Source organism: Setaria italica, chromosome VII (assembly GCF_000263155.2).
Source record: "Setaria italica strain Yugu1 chromosome VII, Setaria_italica_v2.0, whole genome shotgun sequence".
NCBI lineage: Eukaryota > Viridiplantae > Streptophyta > Magnoliopsida > Poales > Poaceae > Setaria > Setaria italica.
The window spans coordinates 26,148,954-26,170,832 of NC_028456.1; the positions used below are offsets into that span (position 1 = coordinate 26,148,954).

Consider the following 21,879-nt stretch of genomic DNA (forward strand, 5'->3'; position numbering starts at 1 on the left):
GCTCCGCCAGGCGCTCGACTGCTGCTCCATCCCCACCCTCACACTTAGCGGCCATTACGAAAAAGCTGAGCAACTTTTTTTGCAAATCATCAACAAACTACGACAGTTTAACTTCTAGGACTGTGGGTTGATTATAAAAAAAGTTGAGGGACTTTTTTGCAAAATAATCACGACGGTTGGTAGAAACAACCGCACTTTAATATTATGTATAGATATCTGCGGTGCCAACAAGCGCACTTGTTGACTCCATCCTTAAGATTGGGATCAATGGTTGACAAAAATACATGTCTTATGCATATATGTGCATGTTAAAAGAGGACTTTCTATAAGTGGAGGAATGATTTTACAAATATGTGTAAATACGTTAGTTACGAAACACTACTGGAAAATCCACCATTAGTCCCGGTTGGTAAGCCACATATGTCTCCAAGGACCAACCGGGACTAATCATTCGGGACAAAAGTTCCCCTCTTTAGTCCCGGGTCATTCACCCGGGACTAAAGACCCCATTTAGTTTCGGTTGGTATTACCAACCGGGACTAAAAAGGTTAAAAAAAAGTAAAACAAAGTGGCCACTCTGGGCCTGCTGGGGCGCCGCTCAGCCACCTCTGCTTCCAATCCTGCTTTTAGTGTTCCGCTCCCATAGCATACATTGAAGAATGGTCTTGCAGCTAGGGCTGGCTCTTGCCTGCACCATGATTCTACTACATATTGCTGCTGCATTTGTATGCTAGATTGCCGGTTGGCGTCGTGCACCCACTAGAACTCCCTGAGCATGTCCTAGAAGTCCATGGCCAACCTGGGCACAACGGTGGCCGCGCTAGAGTGACGGGGTTGGCCAGCCTCCAGGTCGTGTTCCACACCAAGCGTGTGGCCTCGATGCGCGCCTTGCAGATGCGGTCGCGGGCGTTGTGGCCTGCGGCGGCGGCAAGCTTTTCCCCGATGCGGCGGACTGCGGACACCTTGGTGCTGATTTAGAACATGAAGTGTGCCACCACAACCTATGACGGCGGCAACCCCTCAATCTTATGCGTCGCAAGCAATCAATGCTCAACAAATCTAAAAGTTTCCTTGCATGGTTTAATATGGCTACGATACGCAAGAAGCTACATGCCACATCTACAAACACTTTGTAGCATCACATCTTCATTTATATCGTTGGTTCAAGAATCGATGTTTGATTATGCATGGTGCTTATGAACATAGCTTAATTAGTTAGCTAGGTGCTAGCCATTCTTCACTGATTATTTTAGTCATAAAAATTATTGATGTTGCTTCTACATTTTTATCTGCATGCATATCTATTTAGTATACAATGCAGCGTCACTTTATACATGTGCACCTACAGCTATGCAACAGGATGAAGGAACTGGAGTACTTAGTATGAAGTTTTGATATCAGCAGGAGGCCTCTTATGGCTCAATGATACCTGCTAATTTATGTCTGCATTTCCTAAGTTTGCTCAATGGAAAATTTAATTATTCAAATAAGTGTTACATTGAAACTTAAAGCATGACTAGATACACTCACCACAACAGTCAAAAACTTTCTATTGATGTTATAAATTTGAACAATATCCTCTCTTAGTTAATTGTCTGATTATATTTTATAATGTTATATCACTATTATATGTTTATGGAGGAAAATGTAAGATTTGTCCATAAAGGTTCTCAAGATACCTAGCACTATTCTTCCTGGGAAAATTTTATTAGGCTATAGTGGCAGTTGGTTAGATGCAGATCATTATGGAGCTAACACAAACAACACGTGTTACATATCTGAGATAGTTGAGACTAGACTGCGGAGACCTCTACTTAATGTTTATGGTAAATTCAAATTTTTGTGCTACATATCAGAAATATTATTATACAAGAGACGGCTTTGGATTATTCGTGTGTGGACAAGACAAGAGCTTGCACCCACTCAGAGTTTTAGATGAGCACAATAGTCGTTTTATTAGTATGATGTAACAAATGTTCATCCAAGGAAACATAATCATCCTAGTTTACATCTAAACACCCACTTATATGGTTATTAGGGTTCCAATCATAGGGACACAACTACAGGATACAAAAGATAATCTTATCCACTCCACAAAGGATTACCACTAGCTAGCTCAAGAATGGCGCGACGCCTCCTGTTTTCCTAGTACTATTCATATTACTAACCAATTCTAAACATATAGTAGCACACAAGCTTCTCCAAGTTGTGAGAACTCATGTGATTTTTTTTCATCTTAGTGACACTGCCCTCTCTTCACAGGTATCAAGATAATATTAACATATGTCATGTTCACTCCCATATTTAAGCAATGAGAAAGTCACCGATTAGTTGGCTTACGTATCGATATCTAATAATCAATCACAGTGTAGTTATATTAATAAAAATACAAAAATTACTAGTCCTATCACATTCGTATTTAAAACATATGTGCAACAAAGAAATATCTTTCATATGTAAAATCTTTTATCTAGAAGCATCTTTCAAAGTACAATCTCTATATGACTCTATATTATATTGTAAGAATTATATATCAATATGATTTAAATAACACTATAGGAATTTTTAATAGTATCAATTGGCAAGCTATGTTAAGGTGGCGACATATGAACCTCCTCCATTGCCGCCGCCGAAGGGGTGGTGTCACGGCACCAAACATAGAAAACTCTTTTCGTCTTTCTTGCCATGTCGGTGAGCTCTAGTTGCCGGTGACAGCTCGCTGCCAACACGAAGCCAATGCTCTTTGCCCTTGCACTATTGCACTCCTCCACCGGTCAAGTCCTCACTTTCGTTGCCACCATTCACTTCTTACTTGGGGGCTAAGCATGTGTAGATGGATTGTCAAGCACTAGCCCTTCATCCGAATATATTCTTTCCTTCTTTACCAACTCAAATCAATTAGACTTTTGTGATATTAATTTCTAGTCCATTATTGCCTCAAGCACCAACTCAGCTTCTATTGGCTCGAGCTCCACATTGCTTTAGCTCCACTCGATCGCTACTTGTCAGTTTAATCATTTGGAAGCGCTCTACACCAGATTGTTCCCAGTCCTGCACCATACCTGCTCCGTCGTCTAATCTCTTGGAGACCAAGCATGTGTGCATATCTTCCACATCATCCTTATAGCTCCAGGACCGCCATTACCCTACCGCCGCTTGAGAGGTCAGAACGAGTGGCGGCATGGAGGAGCAGTCTTGAGGGGCAAGCATGAGCTGCATCAAGGAGCTGCCTGAAAGAGAGGGGCCGTAGGGAAGAGAAGTAGCGGCTAGCGGATGGCACATATCGAGTCGCGGGTGGGGGGAGCAACGGTGGGCGACCCAAATTGACGGTGCAAGTGACAACGGGTGATAGTGATCCACGACGATGGGCCGCAACGACGTGGCTAGCGTTGAAGAGTTGGGGAGAATTCGGAGAGAGAAAATGGGGGCAGTAGTGTTTTTGGCTCCATGAGAGCATTGTAATCAAGGAAGAATGATTCGACTGATTGTTTTGTGGAGTCGGAGAATGTGGTGCCGTTTGGTAACGCTCCGCCGATTTTTGCGTGGGGTAGAGTTGCAGGGACACTACCAAAGGTTCCTTGATCAAAAATCGCAAGAGTATCCTCGAAGAAAATTGCATAGCACTTTGGTGTTTTGCTTATTCGTAAAACCTTGCTCCCACGTGTACTTTTGCTCACCTTAATGGCATGGCAAAATGTAAACATCAATGACATTTAGGATTTAAGTTCCACTTATTTTTGGTCATTGAGTTGATCCAAAATTTGATAAAATGAACTAAAATGCATACCATGTAGTTAATTTAGAGGGAGAATGAACCAAATGTATTGCCATGTGATGATTTGTCCTTTTCATTTCTCTTTGTATAAATTCTGTTTAATCTTAAATTTGCAGGAACATAATTCCTTACATTATATGTGCATAAATATTTTTTGTTGATTTTTATGCACTTTTGAGTATTTTTCTCGGTGGAGTATGGGAGGACTTCAAGGTGCTGGAGCAATTGATGGAGGTTTGAAGCTGGAACTCGCACCTGATTGACGCAAAACTGATTCTGCCCACTCACACTATCGCAGCTCCTAGCGCGCGACGGGCCCACAGCCAACGTGCCCGGAGCCCGGTGCTGCGCCCGCGCGGAACGCGCACCTGCTGGCTGCCTAGCTGTGCGTTTTTTTCTTTTCCTTTTTTTCATCTGATTTTCACAGCATTTTGTATATAACATACGTGCACAAATTTTTAACAACACTTCCACTAAATTTATGGTAAATATTATACTTATAAGTTGTGTGTATAATAAAAGTTGTGCTACAAAAATTATCATATAAGTTGTCGTTAGGAAAAAGTTATGCGTACAAATCGTGTATGTAAGTTACAATTTTCTAAAAATAAAAAATCGAAGCTGTCCATTTAGAAATTGTATGTAGAAGTTATATGCACAAGTTCTGCATGTCATCATAGTTGTGTAAAAAATTATATCATATTTTTATTATTACGAAGTTATAAATTAAAGTTACATGTATAAGTTATGATATTTTAAAAATAAAAAGTTGTGGGATTTGAAACTTTTCGAAAATGGAAAGTTCGGGGAGGTAGAGTGGGTCGTCGGAGATCCATGGTTGGGAGGCTCCCAGCCACGCGCGCGAGTTAGCATGATCCCCTGATTGACCAGATGCTGCTTCAAGCGGGCCTATCACGGAGGATCCCAGGCCCATTCGGATCGCACTCTTCTTACGCCCTGTCCTGGATCTCTTATCTGGGCCGAGACTAGAAGTTCGCCAAGACTAGAGGCAGGCTCGAGACATGGCCGGTTCGGCATTGCGATGCCGGTACGGGTGCGTAACGGTGTTCGGCTCCGGGATCGTACACGCGTCGCACTTGCGCAAGGACGGCCAGACTCTCCGGTGGCTCATGCCGTCGCGATCCCCGGTGGGATTTAGCGAACAATGGAGGAGGCGAGGACTGCGAGCGACAGGACACCCATGGTGCGCACAACGACAGGAGATATATGAACGATATAACAAAAGATACATGCACGATCGAATACAAAAGGAGTTTGTGCGTAATCTATTTTCAGGGGCAGATGGTCCTTAAAAAAAGTGGGGCAGAAAAGAAAAGGAGAAGTACAGAACGAAGAAAGGGAGCGCCTTTGATAATTTGATTTGCCCGTGTTGAATCCTGGGTCTTTATCGACGAAGTATCTTTTTTGGTACCGAACGCATTGACGGACGGAAGATTTTCGCACATGAAATACGTGTTCCCTTTATTGTACACTGTGCTTGCAGTGCACGCTTACTGGGACCAAACGCTGACGCGCACTCGGCGCACATACACTTTTGTTTATTTGCAGGGAAAAAAGGTAGGAGCGGCAGTGCAAGGCTGCAAGCCTGCAAGCATAGTATCCTTTGCTCGCCCGCGAAGCTTGCCCGGAAGCTAGATCTGCCGCACGTGATTTCAACAGCGAGCCCTTTGCATATAAACAAGTAAACAACGGACGATTTGGAACCACGGCACGCGTAGATCGAGCAAGAAAGACGTCCTAGATTTTAGTAACAACTAACACGGAATGCCAATCAGCCCCAACACTAAACAAGGGGGAAAAAGCTTCCACCGAAACCACAAAACCAGATCTGGCTTTGCTTTACGCGGCACTGTACTACTGACTGCCAATAAAAGAATTCTGAACGCACCAATTCAGAACTCCTCGAACATGAGGGTGCAATCATAACCATCCTACGGGAACGGCAATTCACCGAGGTTTCGCTGGCCACGCGCGCCGGCGCCGCAGCTCCCACAGCTCAGCTCCTCACTGACTGCTGACGAAGGAGTTTGTTCCCATCAGTGACTGACAGCTATCTTCAGCAAACGATGGAGCTCACCCAACAAGCTCGGGCAGGTACGGACAAGGCATGACTTCTCCGTTGCAGCCGTGGCTCAGGCTGTCATCAGGCACCAACTCGTGCCGTATACGGTCATGCGCCGTAGCTAAGCACATTAATAAGAGCTAATAATCCAATGCATCGAGTTTGGGCCATGAGAAATACAGCACATTTTTTGAAAGATTAAATGCAGCAAATTTTCTTCCTGTTTGCAGCTTTATTGGAGTAGTGTTTCTCTGGTCATCGACGTATCGGTTGTTAGGACGTCACAGAAAGCACCTCATCAGCATCGTTTTCGTGCAAAACCTTTCTTATGACCCCCGGCTCATCTTTCGTTAATCAGTGATGGAGAAGCATCGACAGAAAAGCTCAGGTCGTCACGCAGCGCTCGAGTTCACCGTGCGCACGGCTAGTGGCTGTTGCCGTTTGGGCATCTTTTCTCGTGGGGTTGAGATTGAAATATGCAAAGCGAGCAGCGAGGATCAGAAGGTTCCTTTCTTCGGGACAGAGAAAAACACTGCCAAAGTGAACGAGCACTGCAGCGTCTTCAGTAGGGCAGTAACGTCAGTAGGACAAATGGGCACGAAGGTTACAGCCCGCACACTTTAAGATCGGGGATTACCGTGATCTGATTGAGTTATGGCTATCTTAACGAGTCATAACACTTCGCTAAAAATAGGTTATGCTTCGTTAGAGTTTTTGCTTAACTTTTTTCCCCCTACTATCCGGTTTTTCTGAATCTGAAGAAAGCACAATGTATGATTATGAATGATTCAAACAGATCAGCAGCTCGCCGTTGCCAGTGGGAGCATGTGGCTGATCCAAAATTGGAGCTGGAAAGACGACCATCGTGAAAAAGGAATCTGGCTTTGATTGGCGCAAAAGCTTTCTGGTTTGGAGCGCTTACTGGTGAAGCTAGCTAGCTAGCTCAACATAATTTTTGGACCAATTCGTTCTGCCAATAATTGGTCTTCTTAATCCTGTTTCTAGGTTCACATCACATGCATGCCTATTTTAAATAGTCGTTCGTTGGAGCAGGTTAATCTGACCGTGTCATAAGAAAAGCCCAAAACTGAATGCTAATCTTTCAGAACTTAGTCCTCACCAATAATGTCACAGGTGCGTCTAAGAAATCCACTCGATCAAACTGGTTCAAGGACCCTAAGAAATTACCTATTGCTTGTAGCGACCTAATGTGTGATAACAACAAGGCAACACTGCAAATTGATAAATGAAACAGTACCACGATGTCTTCGGTTCAACAAACACGCCATGGCATGACAAAATTTTCTATCAGACCTAGTGATCTACAAGCTTCAATTTTTTTTTCTACCTCATCTCACTAGGCAAATTCTTCTCCTAACTACCCTAGACATAATTCTAGCACCAACAAGGACTATTTACAATCTACGCCATGCAATCCAACTTAGGACATCATCTTGCGGTCCGATTTCGATCCAGCGGCGGCTGTCTTCTCCTGCTGGAGCACGCGCACCACGTCGGCCATGGACGGCCGGAACTCTGGGCGGTCGCTCACGCACTGCATGGCGAGCTCCGCCACGGCGGCGGACTCCGCGGCGTCGTACTCGGCGCCAAGCCTCTGGTCCATCACGTCCGAAACTTTACCGCCGCTGACCTTTGGCCCCACCGCGGCCGTGAGCCGGTGCCCGGTCTCGCGGCAGACGGCCTCCTTCCCCGTCAGGAGCTCGAGCAGCAGCACGCCAAAGCTGTACACGTCGCTCTTCTTGGTGGCCACGCCGGAGCGGAGGAGGTGGGGGTCGACGTAGCCCGGGGAGCCCATGACGGCGCGCGCCGAGGGGCGTCCGCCGCCGCCCACCGTGGCCGAGACACCGACGTGCGCGAACCCGAAGTCGCAGAGCTTGGCGTTGAGGTTGGCATCGAGGAGCACGTTGGAGGCCTTGATGTCCCCGTGGATGACGGCCTGGTCGCGGCCCTCGTGGAGGTACTCCAGCGCCGCGGCCACCTGGAGCGCGACCGCAACGCGCCGCTCCCAGGGGAAGGCGCCGGCCGCGCCGTCGCCGTCGCCGTGGAGCCTCTCGTGGAGGTCGCCGTTGGGCGCGTACTCGAACACCAGCACGCCCTCGTCGCGCTCGTCGCAGTAGCCGAGGAGGCGGACGACGTACGGGTGGCGGAGCGAGAGGAGCACCTCGAGCTCCCGGCGGAACGCGCGGTGCAGGCGCTCGCTGCTGCAGCTGACCTTGACGGCGCCGAGCCGCGAGGAGGGGAGCGAGGCGAGGTACACCGTGCTGAACCCGCCGCGGCCGACCACGCGGGACGAGAACCCGCGCGTGGCGGCCTCCACCTCGGCCCACGCCAGCTGCCTCGCCGCGCCGCCGCCCTGCTCCTCCGCCTCCACTGGCTCGGCCGGCGCAACTCGCGAGCTCGCCCCGCCCATCTCCCCGCGCTTCCTGAGGTCGCCACGGCCCCGGCGGGCGAGAGAGAAGAGACCGCAACCACTGAACATTGTGAGATCGGATCCGCGCGAGTGAGCTACCTTCTCCGGGAAGAACAAGTCCTCTGCTCCTTTAATCGCCTCGCAAGCTTGGTTGCTGGTGAGTGACGCTGGGTTCTTGGCTGTGCCTTCCTGGATAAGCTGTGGACAGGGTGGACAGAGGAGGCGGCGGATGGAAGGAGGAACAATGGCGAGTGGGTGGCTCCGTGCATGCTCCAAGTCAAATGCCGTGCCACTGCATATATATGGCGCCCGCTAGCCTCTGGCTGCTCTCTTTGTTGTTGTTGGCTTAACCCAGTGGACCACACCTAATCATTGTGCGAAAAGAAAAGGCCGGGAGAGTGATCGCTCTCAGGACGTCATCGATCGAGACCGGAAATTTTCTGTGCCTGCAAATATTTTTATGGGTTTTATGCCGTGTGCGTCGGTCATCAACGTGCTATTGACTGCTATTGGGACGATTATTAAACGACGATCATTCTAAAATCGTGCTTCGTTAGAATGTTTGGAAGCCCAACGTGTGCTGACTTTGTTTTGTTTTCTGTGTGAAGAGGACTGCACTTGTTCCTACTTGCATCAGGCTAGAACTGAACTAACCCTCTTTGCAAATAACGAACATGATGCTCATGTGTCTACTTTTAAGCTTTCAACCAACATCGATGACGTCCGCCAATTAATCTTTCATTGAGATTTGGTAATTCAGTAAGGATTTTTTTTAGGCTAGAGGTGTCTCCAGGCTTAGAAAGACCTCCTTAGCAAACCGCCTCGACGGTTAAGATGCAAGTGAGATGGCGGTGGCCATCAATGGATCTAGATGTCATATGTCGCATGAGATAGAGAAGGAGATAGGGGTGGGAGAGTGAGGTGGCTACATTACAGTAGACACATCAAGAGAGGAAACGGAGGGACGAGAGAGGTGGCTACACCATAAAACATAGATGAGAAGAAGAAAGGAGCAACCGAGCGCGGCAGCTAGGTCATAAGTGATAGAGAAGGATATGAGACGGCATGAGGGTGAGCAAGGCGATCTACTGACATGTCATAGGACAAAAGAGGAAAGCGAACAGCTAGAGAGAAAAGAACATGATGATAAAAAAGATAGAAATTAAGATTGCCATAACATCTTCATGAGATCGTAGAAATTCATCTATAGTGTTTTGAGGTATTCGTTTTACTTATCCTTAGTTCTGTATTTGAAAATGTTCGCTAGGAATGGGTGACCATTTTAGTCATAGACATGTGTGATCCTCGTGTCCTTTGTTTTCTTTTGATCGATGAAATGTTGTGTTGTTTTTTAACCAACATGCCTAAAGAAGGGGGAAATGTTGCAACTATGAGCTGTAAGCTATATGGTTGCCTCTACCTTCATTTTTTTTGGGAAAAAAAACAGATCTACAATCGTAAGATGGTTAAAACCGACAGTCTGGGATACAATACAAACGCCACCTACAACCGTACGCCATTCACGCGCCTTGAAAAACAAGCGTGCAAAACAAGCAAAAGGCGAGCTGTCCACAAGGCACAGTGAGATTCCCCCCGGCCCTGTCGGACCCCCAGCCCCCTCCAGCTACAGGGTTACACATAAAGCAGAGAGTAATTAGCGGCGGCCGTGCAGTAGTACCGTCCAGCCGTCCACGACGACAGCACAGTTCCTTGACTCGCTGTGCGCTCCTCGCTCGCCGTTCCCGTTCGCGCATCCTCACCCAGCGTCAGGCACGCCATCGCGCTCGTGCGCCGTGTGCCGCACAGGAGGACCATGGGAACCATGCGATCCACAACGGCGCATCCACCACACGGAGGCCAACACGGCGAGAGCACTACCATCACCTGCCCCCGCGGGCACACGCGCTTCCGGTCACCCGGTGTTGTTGAAGCACCTAACGGAGCTAGTAGCTGCTCAGCTGCGGAGAAAGTGGAGTGCCGCGCGCCGCTCGTGCGGGTGCTCCGAATCCGACCTGAGCGGTGCGAGTCGTTGGGGCCCTATCCGATCCTTCGTCGCAAAATATGCAGCCGGGCCGGGAACATATCGCAGCCATGATCATCAGGTGGGTGAGGAGACCGAGCGGGAGCAGGCCCGCACCACCGACGCGACGCCACGCGTGCGGCACCGGCGCGCGCGCACGCGCATCGGCGGTGATCGCGGTTGGTGCAGCAGCTGCGGCAACAAGGGGACCTGAGGTTGTGAGAAGCTTCGTGCCGGGAGGTCGGAGGCCAAGGGGGGAAGCTCCGAACGATCTTGGGTCAGGGACTCAGGAGGGGTCGGGAGCCTGAACGAACGTGGCAACAACTTTGGTTGGGACGGGACGACTTGGCGCATGAAACGGGCCCCTGCCGGCTAGCCGCTGCAGGGTTTTAGTCAGAAGCTCAGAATCAACGTCTTTTCCCCTTAGGCCATGTTTAGTTACTCCTAACTCCCAACTTTGACACTATGCAAAAAGAAGATTCCCCATCACATCAAACTTGCGGTACATGCATGGAGTACTAAATGTAGATGAAATTAAAAACTAATTGCACAGTTTTGTTGTACTTTGCGAGACGAATCTTTTGAGCCTAATTAGTCAATATTTGGACAATAATTCACAAATACAAACGAAACGCTACAGTGTGCTACAGTGCTGTAACAGTAATTTGGCGCCTCCCAAATTCCCCAACTAAACAAGGCCTTAGTTTTAGACGACGAGACGCGATTCGATGAGGATGCGGATGCTCCTGTGCTCGAACCAGCAAGCAAGGCACAGGTTCGTCAGGGGGAGATGCCTGTCGGTGTCGCGCGCCGGTCGTGAGACACAAGCTGCAGATCCGGCCTGGTCTGGTTCGTTTCCGCTTCTGTGTTCAGGGATTTTATGGTCGTCGGTTTAAGGGATTTCAGACCACGTAGTAACGGGACCTTGTATCTGCTGCAGTTTATACACTGTGGCAGACGTGGCAGTGTGTAGCAGGTACATACGTAGCACGAGCTCAACATGTAAGAATAGCTTGCGCTTGCCGTAACCGTTACATTCATTGTTCCTCCCGGAACCACAATTTCCGCGCTTGATGTCAAATTGTTGACCGTACATGCGCAATAATGCCGTAGGAAAGGAGCGGTAGTACTAACAAGGACGTCCACACTCATTAGGCAGGCCAGGAGAAACCGATCCTTCCACAAGGAAAAAAAAACATGACGGCGTTGTGCAGAAATCAATTCTTGCCCCGTGTGAGTATCATACACACTGCCGGAACGGAACCGAAATCGTACGTGCTGCCGTCTATGTCCGGAACGGATGACACGACCGGGCTGGTGCAATAGGAAAATGTCCACGGGGATTCTGCGTGTTTCGTGCTACGATCGCAGAGCTAGCGACTTGCTCGTCACCTAACCTGGAATAACCAAAAGTTCAGAAATAAAAACCCTTGTTAATTGGAAATCCGAAACGCCTGACCGATGACAAATCGGAGGTTTGTCAGTTGGCACGTCTGGGTCCGTACCGTTCGAAGAGGGACATCACGGATAAGAAAAACATGCCGCAAAAACAAAACGACTATATGTTATGGATGGGGTTTTGCTTGTGCTTAAGGGACATGGGAATCACGCGTCAACGCATACGGGGATGGCGTCGGCAGCTATCGACAAGCTAACAAACATTATATTTTCATGCTGGATCATGTAAGAAAACCATGGGGCATAGACGTATCGATTGATTAGCGAATCGAAATCTGAAGAACTAGTTTGTAATTGGAAACTTTTTATTCGTAGATCAAGTACGTTTCAGCGACGTGTCTTTTTCTTTTGGGCGGGTGTTTGAAACAGCAACTACGAAGCAAGAGGCAAGAGCAAAGGTATAGTTATGACAATATTTTAGGCTTGTACTCCCTAAGGCCAATCTTAGTGCACAGTTATCAAGATTAATAACTAGGTAACTGTATCAAGCTGAGTGTCCTTTTCTCATCTGATGAAACCCCCTCTTAATTACCTTATCAAGTCAGCAATTTTGCTACTAGTTTATTATCGTAAATCCTCGCAATAAAATAGTTTATCGGGAACCAATGTTATTTCGAAGTTCGCAACTTCGCAGAATCTCCTGAACTCTGTTTTAGACAGAAAAGGAAAAGAAAGGGGGATATTATGGGGCATATTTCAATCCAAAAGGCTATAGGTCATACCAAGAAAGTTGAACGGGCGTCGTTCCTGAGTTCTAAATTTTACGTATGGCCTAAATTCAAAGAATCAGTCTCCGGATGTTGTGTGCTTGTGGGGCTGACACCAGGCCTGCCAAATTCAAAGAAATCTCCTCCAAAGCCCGTCCTCTACGAGGAGGTTAATGGCCTAGTGCTGTCTGGGCCTTTCGGCCCGTTATTATTCCACTTCCGAAAGCTGACTGACTACATCACGTTTCTTGCATTTTATTCTGATTTCCTTGGATCGTCTGCGCTCCTACGCAATGGCACAAAACTTTCTCGTCAGATCACAGTATGTGACCTATGAACAGCCGCAAAGCGTTATGCTGCTAATGCTGTACTATAGGATTGGGTGCTTTACGGTTTATACCTGCAAAGCCAGCATTAACCGAAGTTCCGGGCCTTGGAATTTGTCAGCTAGACAGGTCCCGCGATGGGTTAGTGGTGTCCAGGTAACCTTCACAAACAATGGAACTGCTAGTTCATTTGAGTTGTCTACGTAGCATTAGCATGGCAGTAAGAACGCGGTGAAAGGAGCAGCACATTCTTGGAAAAGAAGAAAAGGGACAGATGACCGATACATATAAAATTGGAAAGAGGGGTTGAGGATAGAGCAGACCTGTCAACGTCAGAAGAGTCCCCAAGCTCGGCAGTCGAGTGACCCCAAGCTCCCACGATCAGCGGCCCATAAAAAACTCAGTTGAGGATGCAGCACTGACTGAGGGCCTGTTTGGCAACCACCTATTAAAGTTTAACACCCGTCACATCGGATGTTTGGATGCTAATTAGGAGTATTAAATATAGGCTAATTATAAAACTAATTGCACAGATGGAGTATAATTCGCGAGACGAATCTATTAAGCCTAATTAGTCCATGATTTGACAATGTGGTGCTACAGTAACCATTTGCTAATGATGGATTAATTAGGCTTAATAGATTTATCTCGCGAATTAACACAGGGTTCTGCAATTAGTTTTATAATTAGCTCATGTTTAGTTCTCCTAATTAGCATCCGAACATCCGATGTGACACTGTTAAAATTTAACACCTCGTATCCAAACACCCCCTGACACTGAAAGCGAGGAAAATCAATTGTTTCCTCGGCACTTCCAAGTTGAACACTTCCGGGACGCATCATCGACGTCACAAGCCTCTCATGCTCGACTAAAAGAAGAATAAAGCCGGAGGAGGCCAGGGGGGCTAGCGTTAAAGCAGAAAAGAAGCCACCACGGGGTTTTTGTTTATTGTTGCCCGTCTAATCCGAGCGACGCTGCCGCTGGTGATGCTGTCATGGCGATGGCAACTCACATTACCCGGAGGAGGAGCCCAGCCATTCGCGTACCATGGGCACGCACGCACGCATGTGATGGTGACTTTGGATCAAAGCATCATTCTCCTTCGGATGGAGGTACCAACTAGCAAGCTAAGCTCAGATCAGGAGCATTAGTTTATCAGGCCAACTCCAAAAGCAGTAGCCAATCTGATATCTGCATCTGATGACTCATGATCTGGAATTAGTATAAAACTACTGCTACCTGATAAGGGATGGGCATGGACCTGCTCTGTCCCCCTGAACCCAGACTGTAAATAAAATGCAAGCCCTTGTGATGTCACCGGACGCAAAAGCTTGTGCGGCTGTGAGTTTGGATCATGCTAAAGCCGCCTCCTTTAGGGTTAAAGAACACGGTTTTTGGTGCTAATCTAAGATGGAGCGAGCACCATGGTTATCCTCCTGAGTAACCTGTCCCCGGGTCCCACAGCATGCTTCTGGTGTGTGCGTAAAAGCGGATCAGATCAGAAACCGGATCATGGCAACAACTCAGAAGCAAGTTGCATTACTTGACGCGGTGATTGATTAAGCAACCGAATATTAGCCTGTTCGGGCTGATGCTGGTCCACCCCCCATTAAACTGAGACTTGCAAGTTACATCTTCCCCGTATAATGCCCGGTCTCATCCGCCGGGGGGAGAGTTGTGTGACGTGCCATTGTTTTTTGCCAACCAAGGAAGATACTTGCTACAGAGGCGATTCCCTATGTTTGGCCTAAAGAAAACGAGGTGATATCCTAATGCCCTAATGGGATAGCTCGTGGTATGCTTACACCTAACCGTCATTGTTAGCAACAGCAGCAACTATTCATCAGAGGGTGTGTATACACAAGCAGCTATAATAATCCAAAGCTTTCCTTTTGCTGATGTTGTTGGTTTTATTTGTTTTTTTTTTGCTGGAAGAATTTGGATGCTCGATCTGCTGTCAGAGTGGGGCGCCATGCTAACAGCACCACATCGAGATCCCCCTTAGCTAGAACAGCCGTTTTATGCATCTGATGCTCCAGGCTAAGTAGGGTGTAGGGATGAGGGATAAAAGTAAATCCCAGCAAATCGGATTTGGCTTTTCTTCCAAGGGAAAAGGGGCAGGCAGGGAAGGGAATACAACAGATAAACAAGGGGACAGCGACGACCGCCCCCGGCATATAAAATCTGCCGAGGATCGGAGGACGCGGGCGGCGAGACCGGCGACGCGCATGTGGCCGATGATCCATCCATCGACGCGGGCGGACGCGGCAACACCGCTAGCAGCCGCCCCCCGGCCCGCGCTACTCTCGCGCGCACAAACAACAGAGCACTAGCTACACGTCAACGCCTGGTCACTCACCTACGGTTGTAGCGTGCCACGCAGCCAACGCTCGGCTCCCGGTTCCGCATGACCTCGTCCGGCTAGCTGTGGCCATCCTGGCCTAGCCGCCGTCTCCCCCCTCGCGCGCTGTCCGTCGTGCCCACGCGACCCAACCGAACACGCCGTAACAAACAAACAAAGCGTAGCGAGCCATCCACCGTACCGCTACTGGTAGTCCATCTGCGAGCCGAATTCACCGGCGGCCCGTTCGGTCGCGGCTGCCGGGGTTGGCTTGGTGCACGTTAGGTCAATTACGCTCCCGGAATTGTGGTTGGAAGGCACGCCGAGCCGGAACCCGGACGACGCGAGGAGGGAGAGGGACGGAGCACGCGCCAAGGCGCTCGCGCGTGCGCTCGCGTGCCATGCGGTTGCTGGTGCGCGGCGCGCGGGCAGGCGGATGTGTTGCGTGTTACTACGGTGGTGGGGGCGGCGGGCCGGCCGGCCGGGTTGGCTAAGCTAGCTAGTGAGGCATGGGTTGTAATGCACTGTGCGTGTGTGTCCCTCTCGACCGCGCGTCCTCGATGTGGTGTGTGCGTGCGCGACATGCCACTAGTGCCCGACGACAGTGGATCATGGGACGAGTAGTCATGCCATCTGCGTTCCAGCCCTTTAACTCATCCTTGCAAGCTACAACCAAGCCACCTCCGGTTTCCCCAGTTCTTCTCGCCTCCTCATCTCTGTTGCCTGCATTGGGTCACTGACACCTGCAACTCGATCCCGCGACACTAATCCGGCCACCCCACACCAACCTCTAACCAAGGGCAAGCAAATTGAGCTCGCCTAATCTTCCACCGTACGTACATACAAATGTACAGTCACCGCGCCGTGGCTCTAATTGTCCAAGCACCGTGCACGGGCGGATGGATTGGACAAGGTGTGTGCGTGTGTGTGTCGTACCCGTGCACCGGTGTCATGCATCGCTACGCATGTGTAGCTTGGCTAGCCGAGAGCTGATCAGCAGCGATGAGCTGGGCGGGCTAGCGCTAGCGCTAGCGCATGCACGTGACAAACTTGCCAGGCTAGCGATCGTTAGGTGGAGGACTTTGTGTGCGCCACACACAGGTGAAGATTCTAGTAGCAGTGGTGCGTCGTAGCAGTTAGGTGGGTAAACGTCGTCCCGTTCCCGCTGCAGTGACGCGGGAGCACTTGTCCCTTGCACGGCGGCCTAGCTGGCTACCTGCCTGTTTCCGACGCCTTGTAGCCTTGTAGGTTCACAGTAACGAGCAGGGTAATCCAGCCAGATTAGGAATGACACGAGATGTTGAGGTGGCGATTGATCGGGCGGCAGCAGCAGGTAGCTAGTAGCGAGCACGGGTTCATGTCCCCACACCCCAGCCTGATCAGGTCAGGTGAAATTGCTGGACAAAAAGCATGCGATTTCCACCAGCTTCCACTGACATGCGGGACCGGCCTCACGTTGGAGGTCCGTGGACTTCAGAGTTCAGACTTCAGTGCAAATGTGAATGAAAATATGCACAGTTACACAACATAAGCATGCAGCAGACACCGAGGGTCCATGAGCGAGATGTCAGTTATTCGTGGGACGCATATGGTCCCTATAAGGGGCATGGAGCCAACGTGTACTGGTGCGCAACATAATGACGAAAAATCGGACGCCGAGCGCTAATCAAAAGAGCATCGCCAACAACCGCTAAATTCTCTTTCCGGTTGTTTTATTCCGAATTCTCAATGGGAGAAAAATAAACTCAGCGCCAATAACAATAATAACCCTGGCAGATCCAGGGTCGGCGTTCGTCGCATGCTCTGAAACCAATATACTAGTGCTTTTGTACTTACTTTTTGACGCGTTCAACTTTCACGGTAAAAAAAATTAAACTTGCCAAACCTACACGATCAGGTTCGCGCTCAACTGCATGCTCGAGGTAAAAAAAGGTTAAGAGAAAAGTACAAAGGTGATAGCGGCGTACTAGTAAAAGTGGATATACTACACTATAGTATAGTGTAACATGTATAAACGCGGCTCAGTGTGAACGGGTTGGTGTCGTCTTGTTAGGCCGGGGGGCGCATGGGGGTCATTATCGCCTACTTACCAACAAATTTACCGTCACTTTCCGCGCCCTAATGATTCCCCCGGCTTCCGATCCAATCGCCGCTCACGCCCATGCCCATCTTCCCCTGTTCCCTACCTGATTGATTTATCTCCGAGCCACGCCTGCTACTTTTCAATTCTCTATCAATCCACGCAAGTCATGAGACCAGCCTGGCCCTGCCCTGCCATTCCTCGGTTTGCAGTCTAATCCGGTGAATTTGCATTGCTTCCCTTATTGATCTGTCCGGATTACTGTTGGCAGTGTCACCGACCTGTAAGTTCCCTTCAGCTTTGATTGGAGAAGGTGAGCTGATGGTTTGGAATTCGTCTACGCTTTCACTTGCAGCATCTTTTGACCTTTCCTCCCTTTTGCTGTGCGTGTCTGGATCATGCATGTAATTCTGGTACAGTAAAAAGGTAAATAGTCCTACAGAACATGGTAGTACTACCGGCAGAGTTTTCTACTGAGCGGATGGACGGCATCGGCAAGCATATATGAATATCTCAGCAGCGGCTCTGATAAACAAATGCTGCTGCAGCACCGGTTGCCGACGGCATGACGTGAAACTTGATTTGATTTCTGTTTGTTCCGTGTACTGTACGTAGGACGCATACAGACTCGAGGTTTACAGCGAGGTCCCCACACACCTGGCCCTTCTTGCAAATACATGGGGTCCTTCGGGGCCGAGTTGCAAACTGCCACGACGGGGGAAGTGAGTCAGCGCTACACGTGCCGACATGCACATCACTTCGTGCCTCGTTGTCCTCCTGGGTCGAGAGCAAATCACAAGAGCCGTATGTGTATGTGTATAGCCAGCCGGCTAGTCTGTATGGACCGCCAGACGGGGGCGACAGTAACAGTGTACTGGTGTACTGGAACGGTTCCTTTCACTGGTCTTCAAGACGTATGGTATGCTGTACACGTATACAGTACACCACGCACTGTGTGCTGCCTGTATGGTGGTATCCGGTTCGCTACTGACAAGATTAATCCCAAAATGTGTTGTCATGAAGCTGTAATGATAGCTAGCATCTCAATATAATCCTGATCTGAGAGACACAGTTTCATCGTAGTCGGAGTACTGTATTTGGAAAAAAAACGAATTACACCATTTTTCATGTTTCTCTTAAAAAATGGATTAAATCATTATCGATACATTGTCAATCTCATTAAGCATGCATTATTAGAGGGTTTGATAAAAAAAATGTCAAAAATTTTAGTACAAAGTACATTTGAAAAATACCAAACACCACTATATTTTCAAATGCAAGTGGGTATACAATTTTTTGGGGGAAATAGAAAGGTAAACTATGCTTGAAAGTTTCTATGCGTTCGCATGTTTTTTCTACCACACGATCATCCTTGTTGATTCAAGCTTGGCCATCCGATACTATCTTCTTACGCATCTCCGGTGGAGATCTCCTGCAAGCTAGGTGTTAGGTTTCGGGGTTGGGGGTTGGAGGCTTGATTTCCAGCGGATTTTCACAAAATCTCTGGAGCTAGAAAATATTGGGATGACTAATGGGGGCATTGCACGCCATAGGCGGTGTTGGATATCCAGTTTGGCTGCGAAGGAGGCGAGGCTAACAGGTTAGTGTGGGAGTGGCCATGGGCGGCGTCTTCCGGTGGTGGTTGGGGCACTAGACTTAGGCAGGGAAACCATGGCGGCAGGGGCGATGTGGCGCTGGTCCGTTCGCTATGCAAGCCATGCATTTTAGATCTAATGGTACAAGAAAAAATCAAGGACCCGCTCCTTAAAAAAGTCGGTTCCACCATAATTTACAGTATCGATACGCTCAAAAAATAATTTATAGTATTGAAGTGAGTTTCTTTGTATATTCTACCGCAACAATAACATTGTGCACATTTCGCAAAGGGCAAAATACTGGAATATGAACACCATGTACACTGTAACAAGTAACAAGATTTATATCCGCTGTAAAAAAAAGAGAGAGGACAAAAGGTAAAACCCCCACGGCAAAAACACCTTTCACCTCTCCAAGCGCAAGTTGCTTGAACTGTATGTAATTCTTGTATACCTGTATACAAACTTGTATACCGCCGTCATCGGAAGGGGGTAAAAAAAGAGAGGGAAAATATCAGGGACTGACTGTTACATCGATTTACAATTTTTGTTTAACACGATCGACGATGGCCTATAAATAAGTTACTGGACTGACTCTCGTCTGTTTACTCTTACCACCGGAGCCCCACTCTGCGTCCTCCGGTTAAGGGGCCGTAAGGATGGGGCTCTTATTAATTACCCGAAACAAATCAATAAATAATGGAATGGCACGGGGGAATTACAGGATGCATGAACAAGAACAGTGGTGTAGTTGGTTGATGGACTGATGGTGCTTGGTGGACTGGTGGAGGAGGAAGTGACGCTGATGGCGATGCTTGCAGGTTTTCGGTTTGAAAAGCATATACGTACGGTTTAGGGAGGTTGTCGGCCGCGCCCGCGCGTGCGCTCCTGCCTATCGAACCACGGCGAGGAAGGTGCTCGTCGGAGCGGAGGTCGCGGGTGCGGCCGCCGTCGTTGGTGCTGGTGCCGGCGGTGCGCTGTTGGTGCCGCCCGAGTTCGGCCTCTGGAACTGTATCCTGTACTGCATTTTGCCGTCGTCCTCGCCCTCCTCACCGTCGGTGTACTCATCGCCCATCTCGTCGCTGTCCGTCTCGTCCGTCGTGAATTCCCGGGGCGGCTGCTCGTTCAGCTCCCTGACGATGTCTTCTGGCTTCACAGCAAGCACATATCCGGTCAGCCTCCGTCGATCGAGCTCGGAAATGCCATAATTAACGAAGGAACCAGATGGATGGGAGCACATGGCGTCTTTACCTTCTTCATGCCGCTGTCAGCGTCGAACGCGGCCGGCGGCGCCGGCGCTTTCTCGCCATTGCTGTTCGGCTCCTGTGCGCCTGCGCCCGATCCTCCGTTGTTCCTCTGTCGTCGTTGATATTCTTCCCCTCTAATTCCTGCCTTGTCGGGTTCGCCTGCTCAGCAGGGAGGGCGGGAGGAGCGCCGGCGATGGCGACACTGGACGCTGAGGCGGCTCCGATGCTGCGGAGGTGCTTCCTGTTGTAGATGGCCTCGAGCTGGTGGAAGTATGGGCAGGTCTTGGAGTCCTCGGGCCGCTTCTTGTTGCTCTCCTTCACCTTCTTGTAGTACTTGTTGATGTTCTCCCACTTCTCCTTGCACCGCTTCGAGCTCCGGTTGTATCCCAGCCGCCGCATCCCGGAAGAAATCTCCTCCCAGAGCGGGCCCTTGGGTCCCGTCTCCTGGTAGCGCATGTCCAGGTCCATGCGCAGCTGGATGAGCGCGTGCACCTCCGTCTTCGGCCACCGCGAGGACGACGCCGCCCCGCCGTCTCCACCACCTAGACCGGAATCGACGTGCTGCTCCGTCGTGACTGGCGGCGCCAGCTCAAGTGACGCGCCGGAGGTCGGGGGCGCGCTGCGCGGGGTGCCAGCGTCCCGGTGCGCCGCCGTTTCCTGAGGCTGCTGCTGGAGCGGCGCGGCTGAGATGGGCTTCGACTGCGGTGTCGTGGCCTGCGGCGACGGTGGAGGTGGGTGCTGCGGCTGTCGAGGAGGTTGCTTCGGCGGTGGCGGGGTCTGGACTGGCATTGGGATGGCGACGGCGGCAGGCGGCTGCACGGACTGGCCGCCGATGCGCTGGAGGAAGTTTATGATGGCGGCGTCCCGGGATGCCGCGGCGGCGCGCTCCTGAGCGAGCTGCTCCTGCTCGCGGTTGAGGCGGGCGACCTCCTGCTGCGCCACGCCTCCTCCCGCGCCGTGCGCTCCGCCTCCCGCTTCTCCATGGTCTCCAGGAACCGGTGCTGCATCTCCTCCTGCCTCTGGACGACCTGCTGCATGAGACCCTCGAAGAAGGACATCATCTTCTTGCTGCCGCCAGCGCCGCCACCGCGCTTTCGCTTGCCGAGGTGGTCCTGGCTGCCGCCCGTCTCCGCCGTCATGTCGTCGTCCTCGGACTCGTCGTCCGACTCCGAGTCCGACATGGACGAGAAGCTCAGACCTTGCAGGTTGAGGGGCTGCTGGGCCGGGGGCAGCTCCATGGGCGCCGCAGCCGGAACCGGAGCCGGGCCCGCCGAAGATATTGGCGCAGGCTGCATCGGCCCCGGCGGCGGCGGCGGCATTGAACTCATAGGCGGCGGCGCGGATACTGGCACCGCGAAGGCGTGCAGCGGCTGAGCGCTGCTTGCTGGCGGCAGCTGCTGCTGTGGCTGCGGCTGCGGCGCGGCCGCATGCAGCGCCTCCAGCTCGTCGAAGAATCGGTAACTCTTGCCGTCCTGCCTCCCCGCGCGGCCTTCTTTGGTGCGCTTGTAGTACTTGTGCACGTTCTCAAACTTCTCCTTGCACTTCTTGGCGCTCCTCTTGTAGCCCAAATCCGCAAGCTTCCTGAAAGGCACAGCCGCGACAAGGACACCGGTCAGCCATTACTTGCGTGCAACCAAGGACTCGAGTAATCTGCGAGAAAGAAGAATTAAATGATGGCAGCGTTTACAGGCGGAAGCATCTAGCGCAGTGGCATAACACATCAAGGCTCTCTGGAGGAAAGAGACAAGCAGATGGGAAGAATCGGAAGGACAGGGAAGAGTTAGGAAAGATCCTCGTCGCCGTGCTAGTCGCGAA

The 21,879-nt window shown here is 50.1% G+C and overlaps 1 protein-coding gene and 1 pseudogene across 1 annotated transcript; both read right to left on the reverse strand.

The window, feature by feature from the left end:
• Positions 1 to 7,074: 7,074 nt before the first annotated feature.
• LOC101783172 (probable receptor-like protein kinase At4g10390) lies at positions 7,075 to 8,571 on the reverse strand. The gene has a single exon (XM_004976344.2). The coding sequence runs from the start codon at positions 8,356 to 8,358 to the stop codon at positions 7,300 to 7,302; it is 1,059 nt and encodes a 352-aa protein (XP_004976401.1). The 5' UTR covers positions 8,359 to 8,571; the 3' UTR covers positions 7,075 to 7,299.
• A 10,565-nt stretch (positions 8,572 to 19,136) lies between these two features.
• The window catches only part of LOC101783579, a 4,385-nt pseudogene continuing 1,642 nt past the window's right edge, over positions 19,137 to 21,879 (reverse strand).

Bases quoted from the DNA above. Each gene is read 5' to 3' on its own strand.
- LOC101783172 (XM_004976344.2), bottom strand. From the start codon at position 8,358: ATGTTCAGTGGTTGCGGTCTCTTCTCTCTCGCCCGCCGGGGCCGTGGC.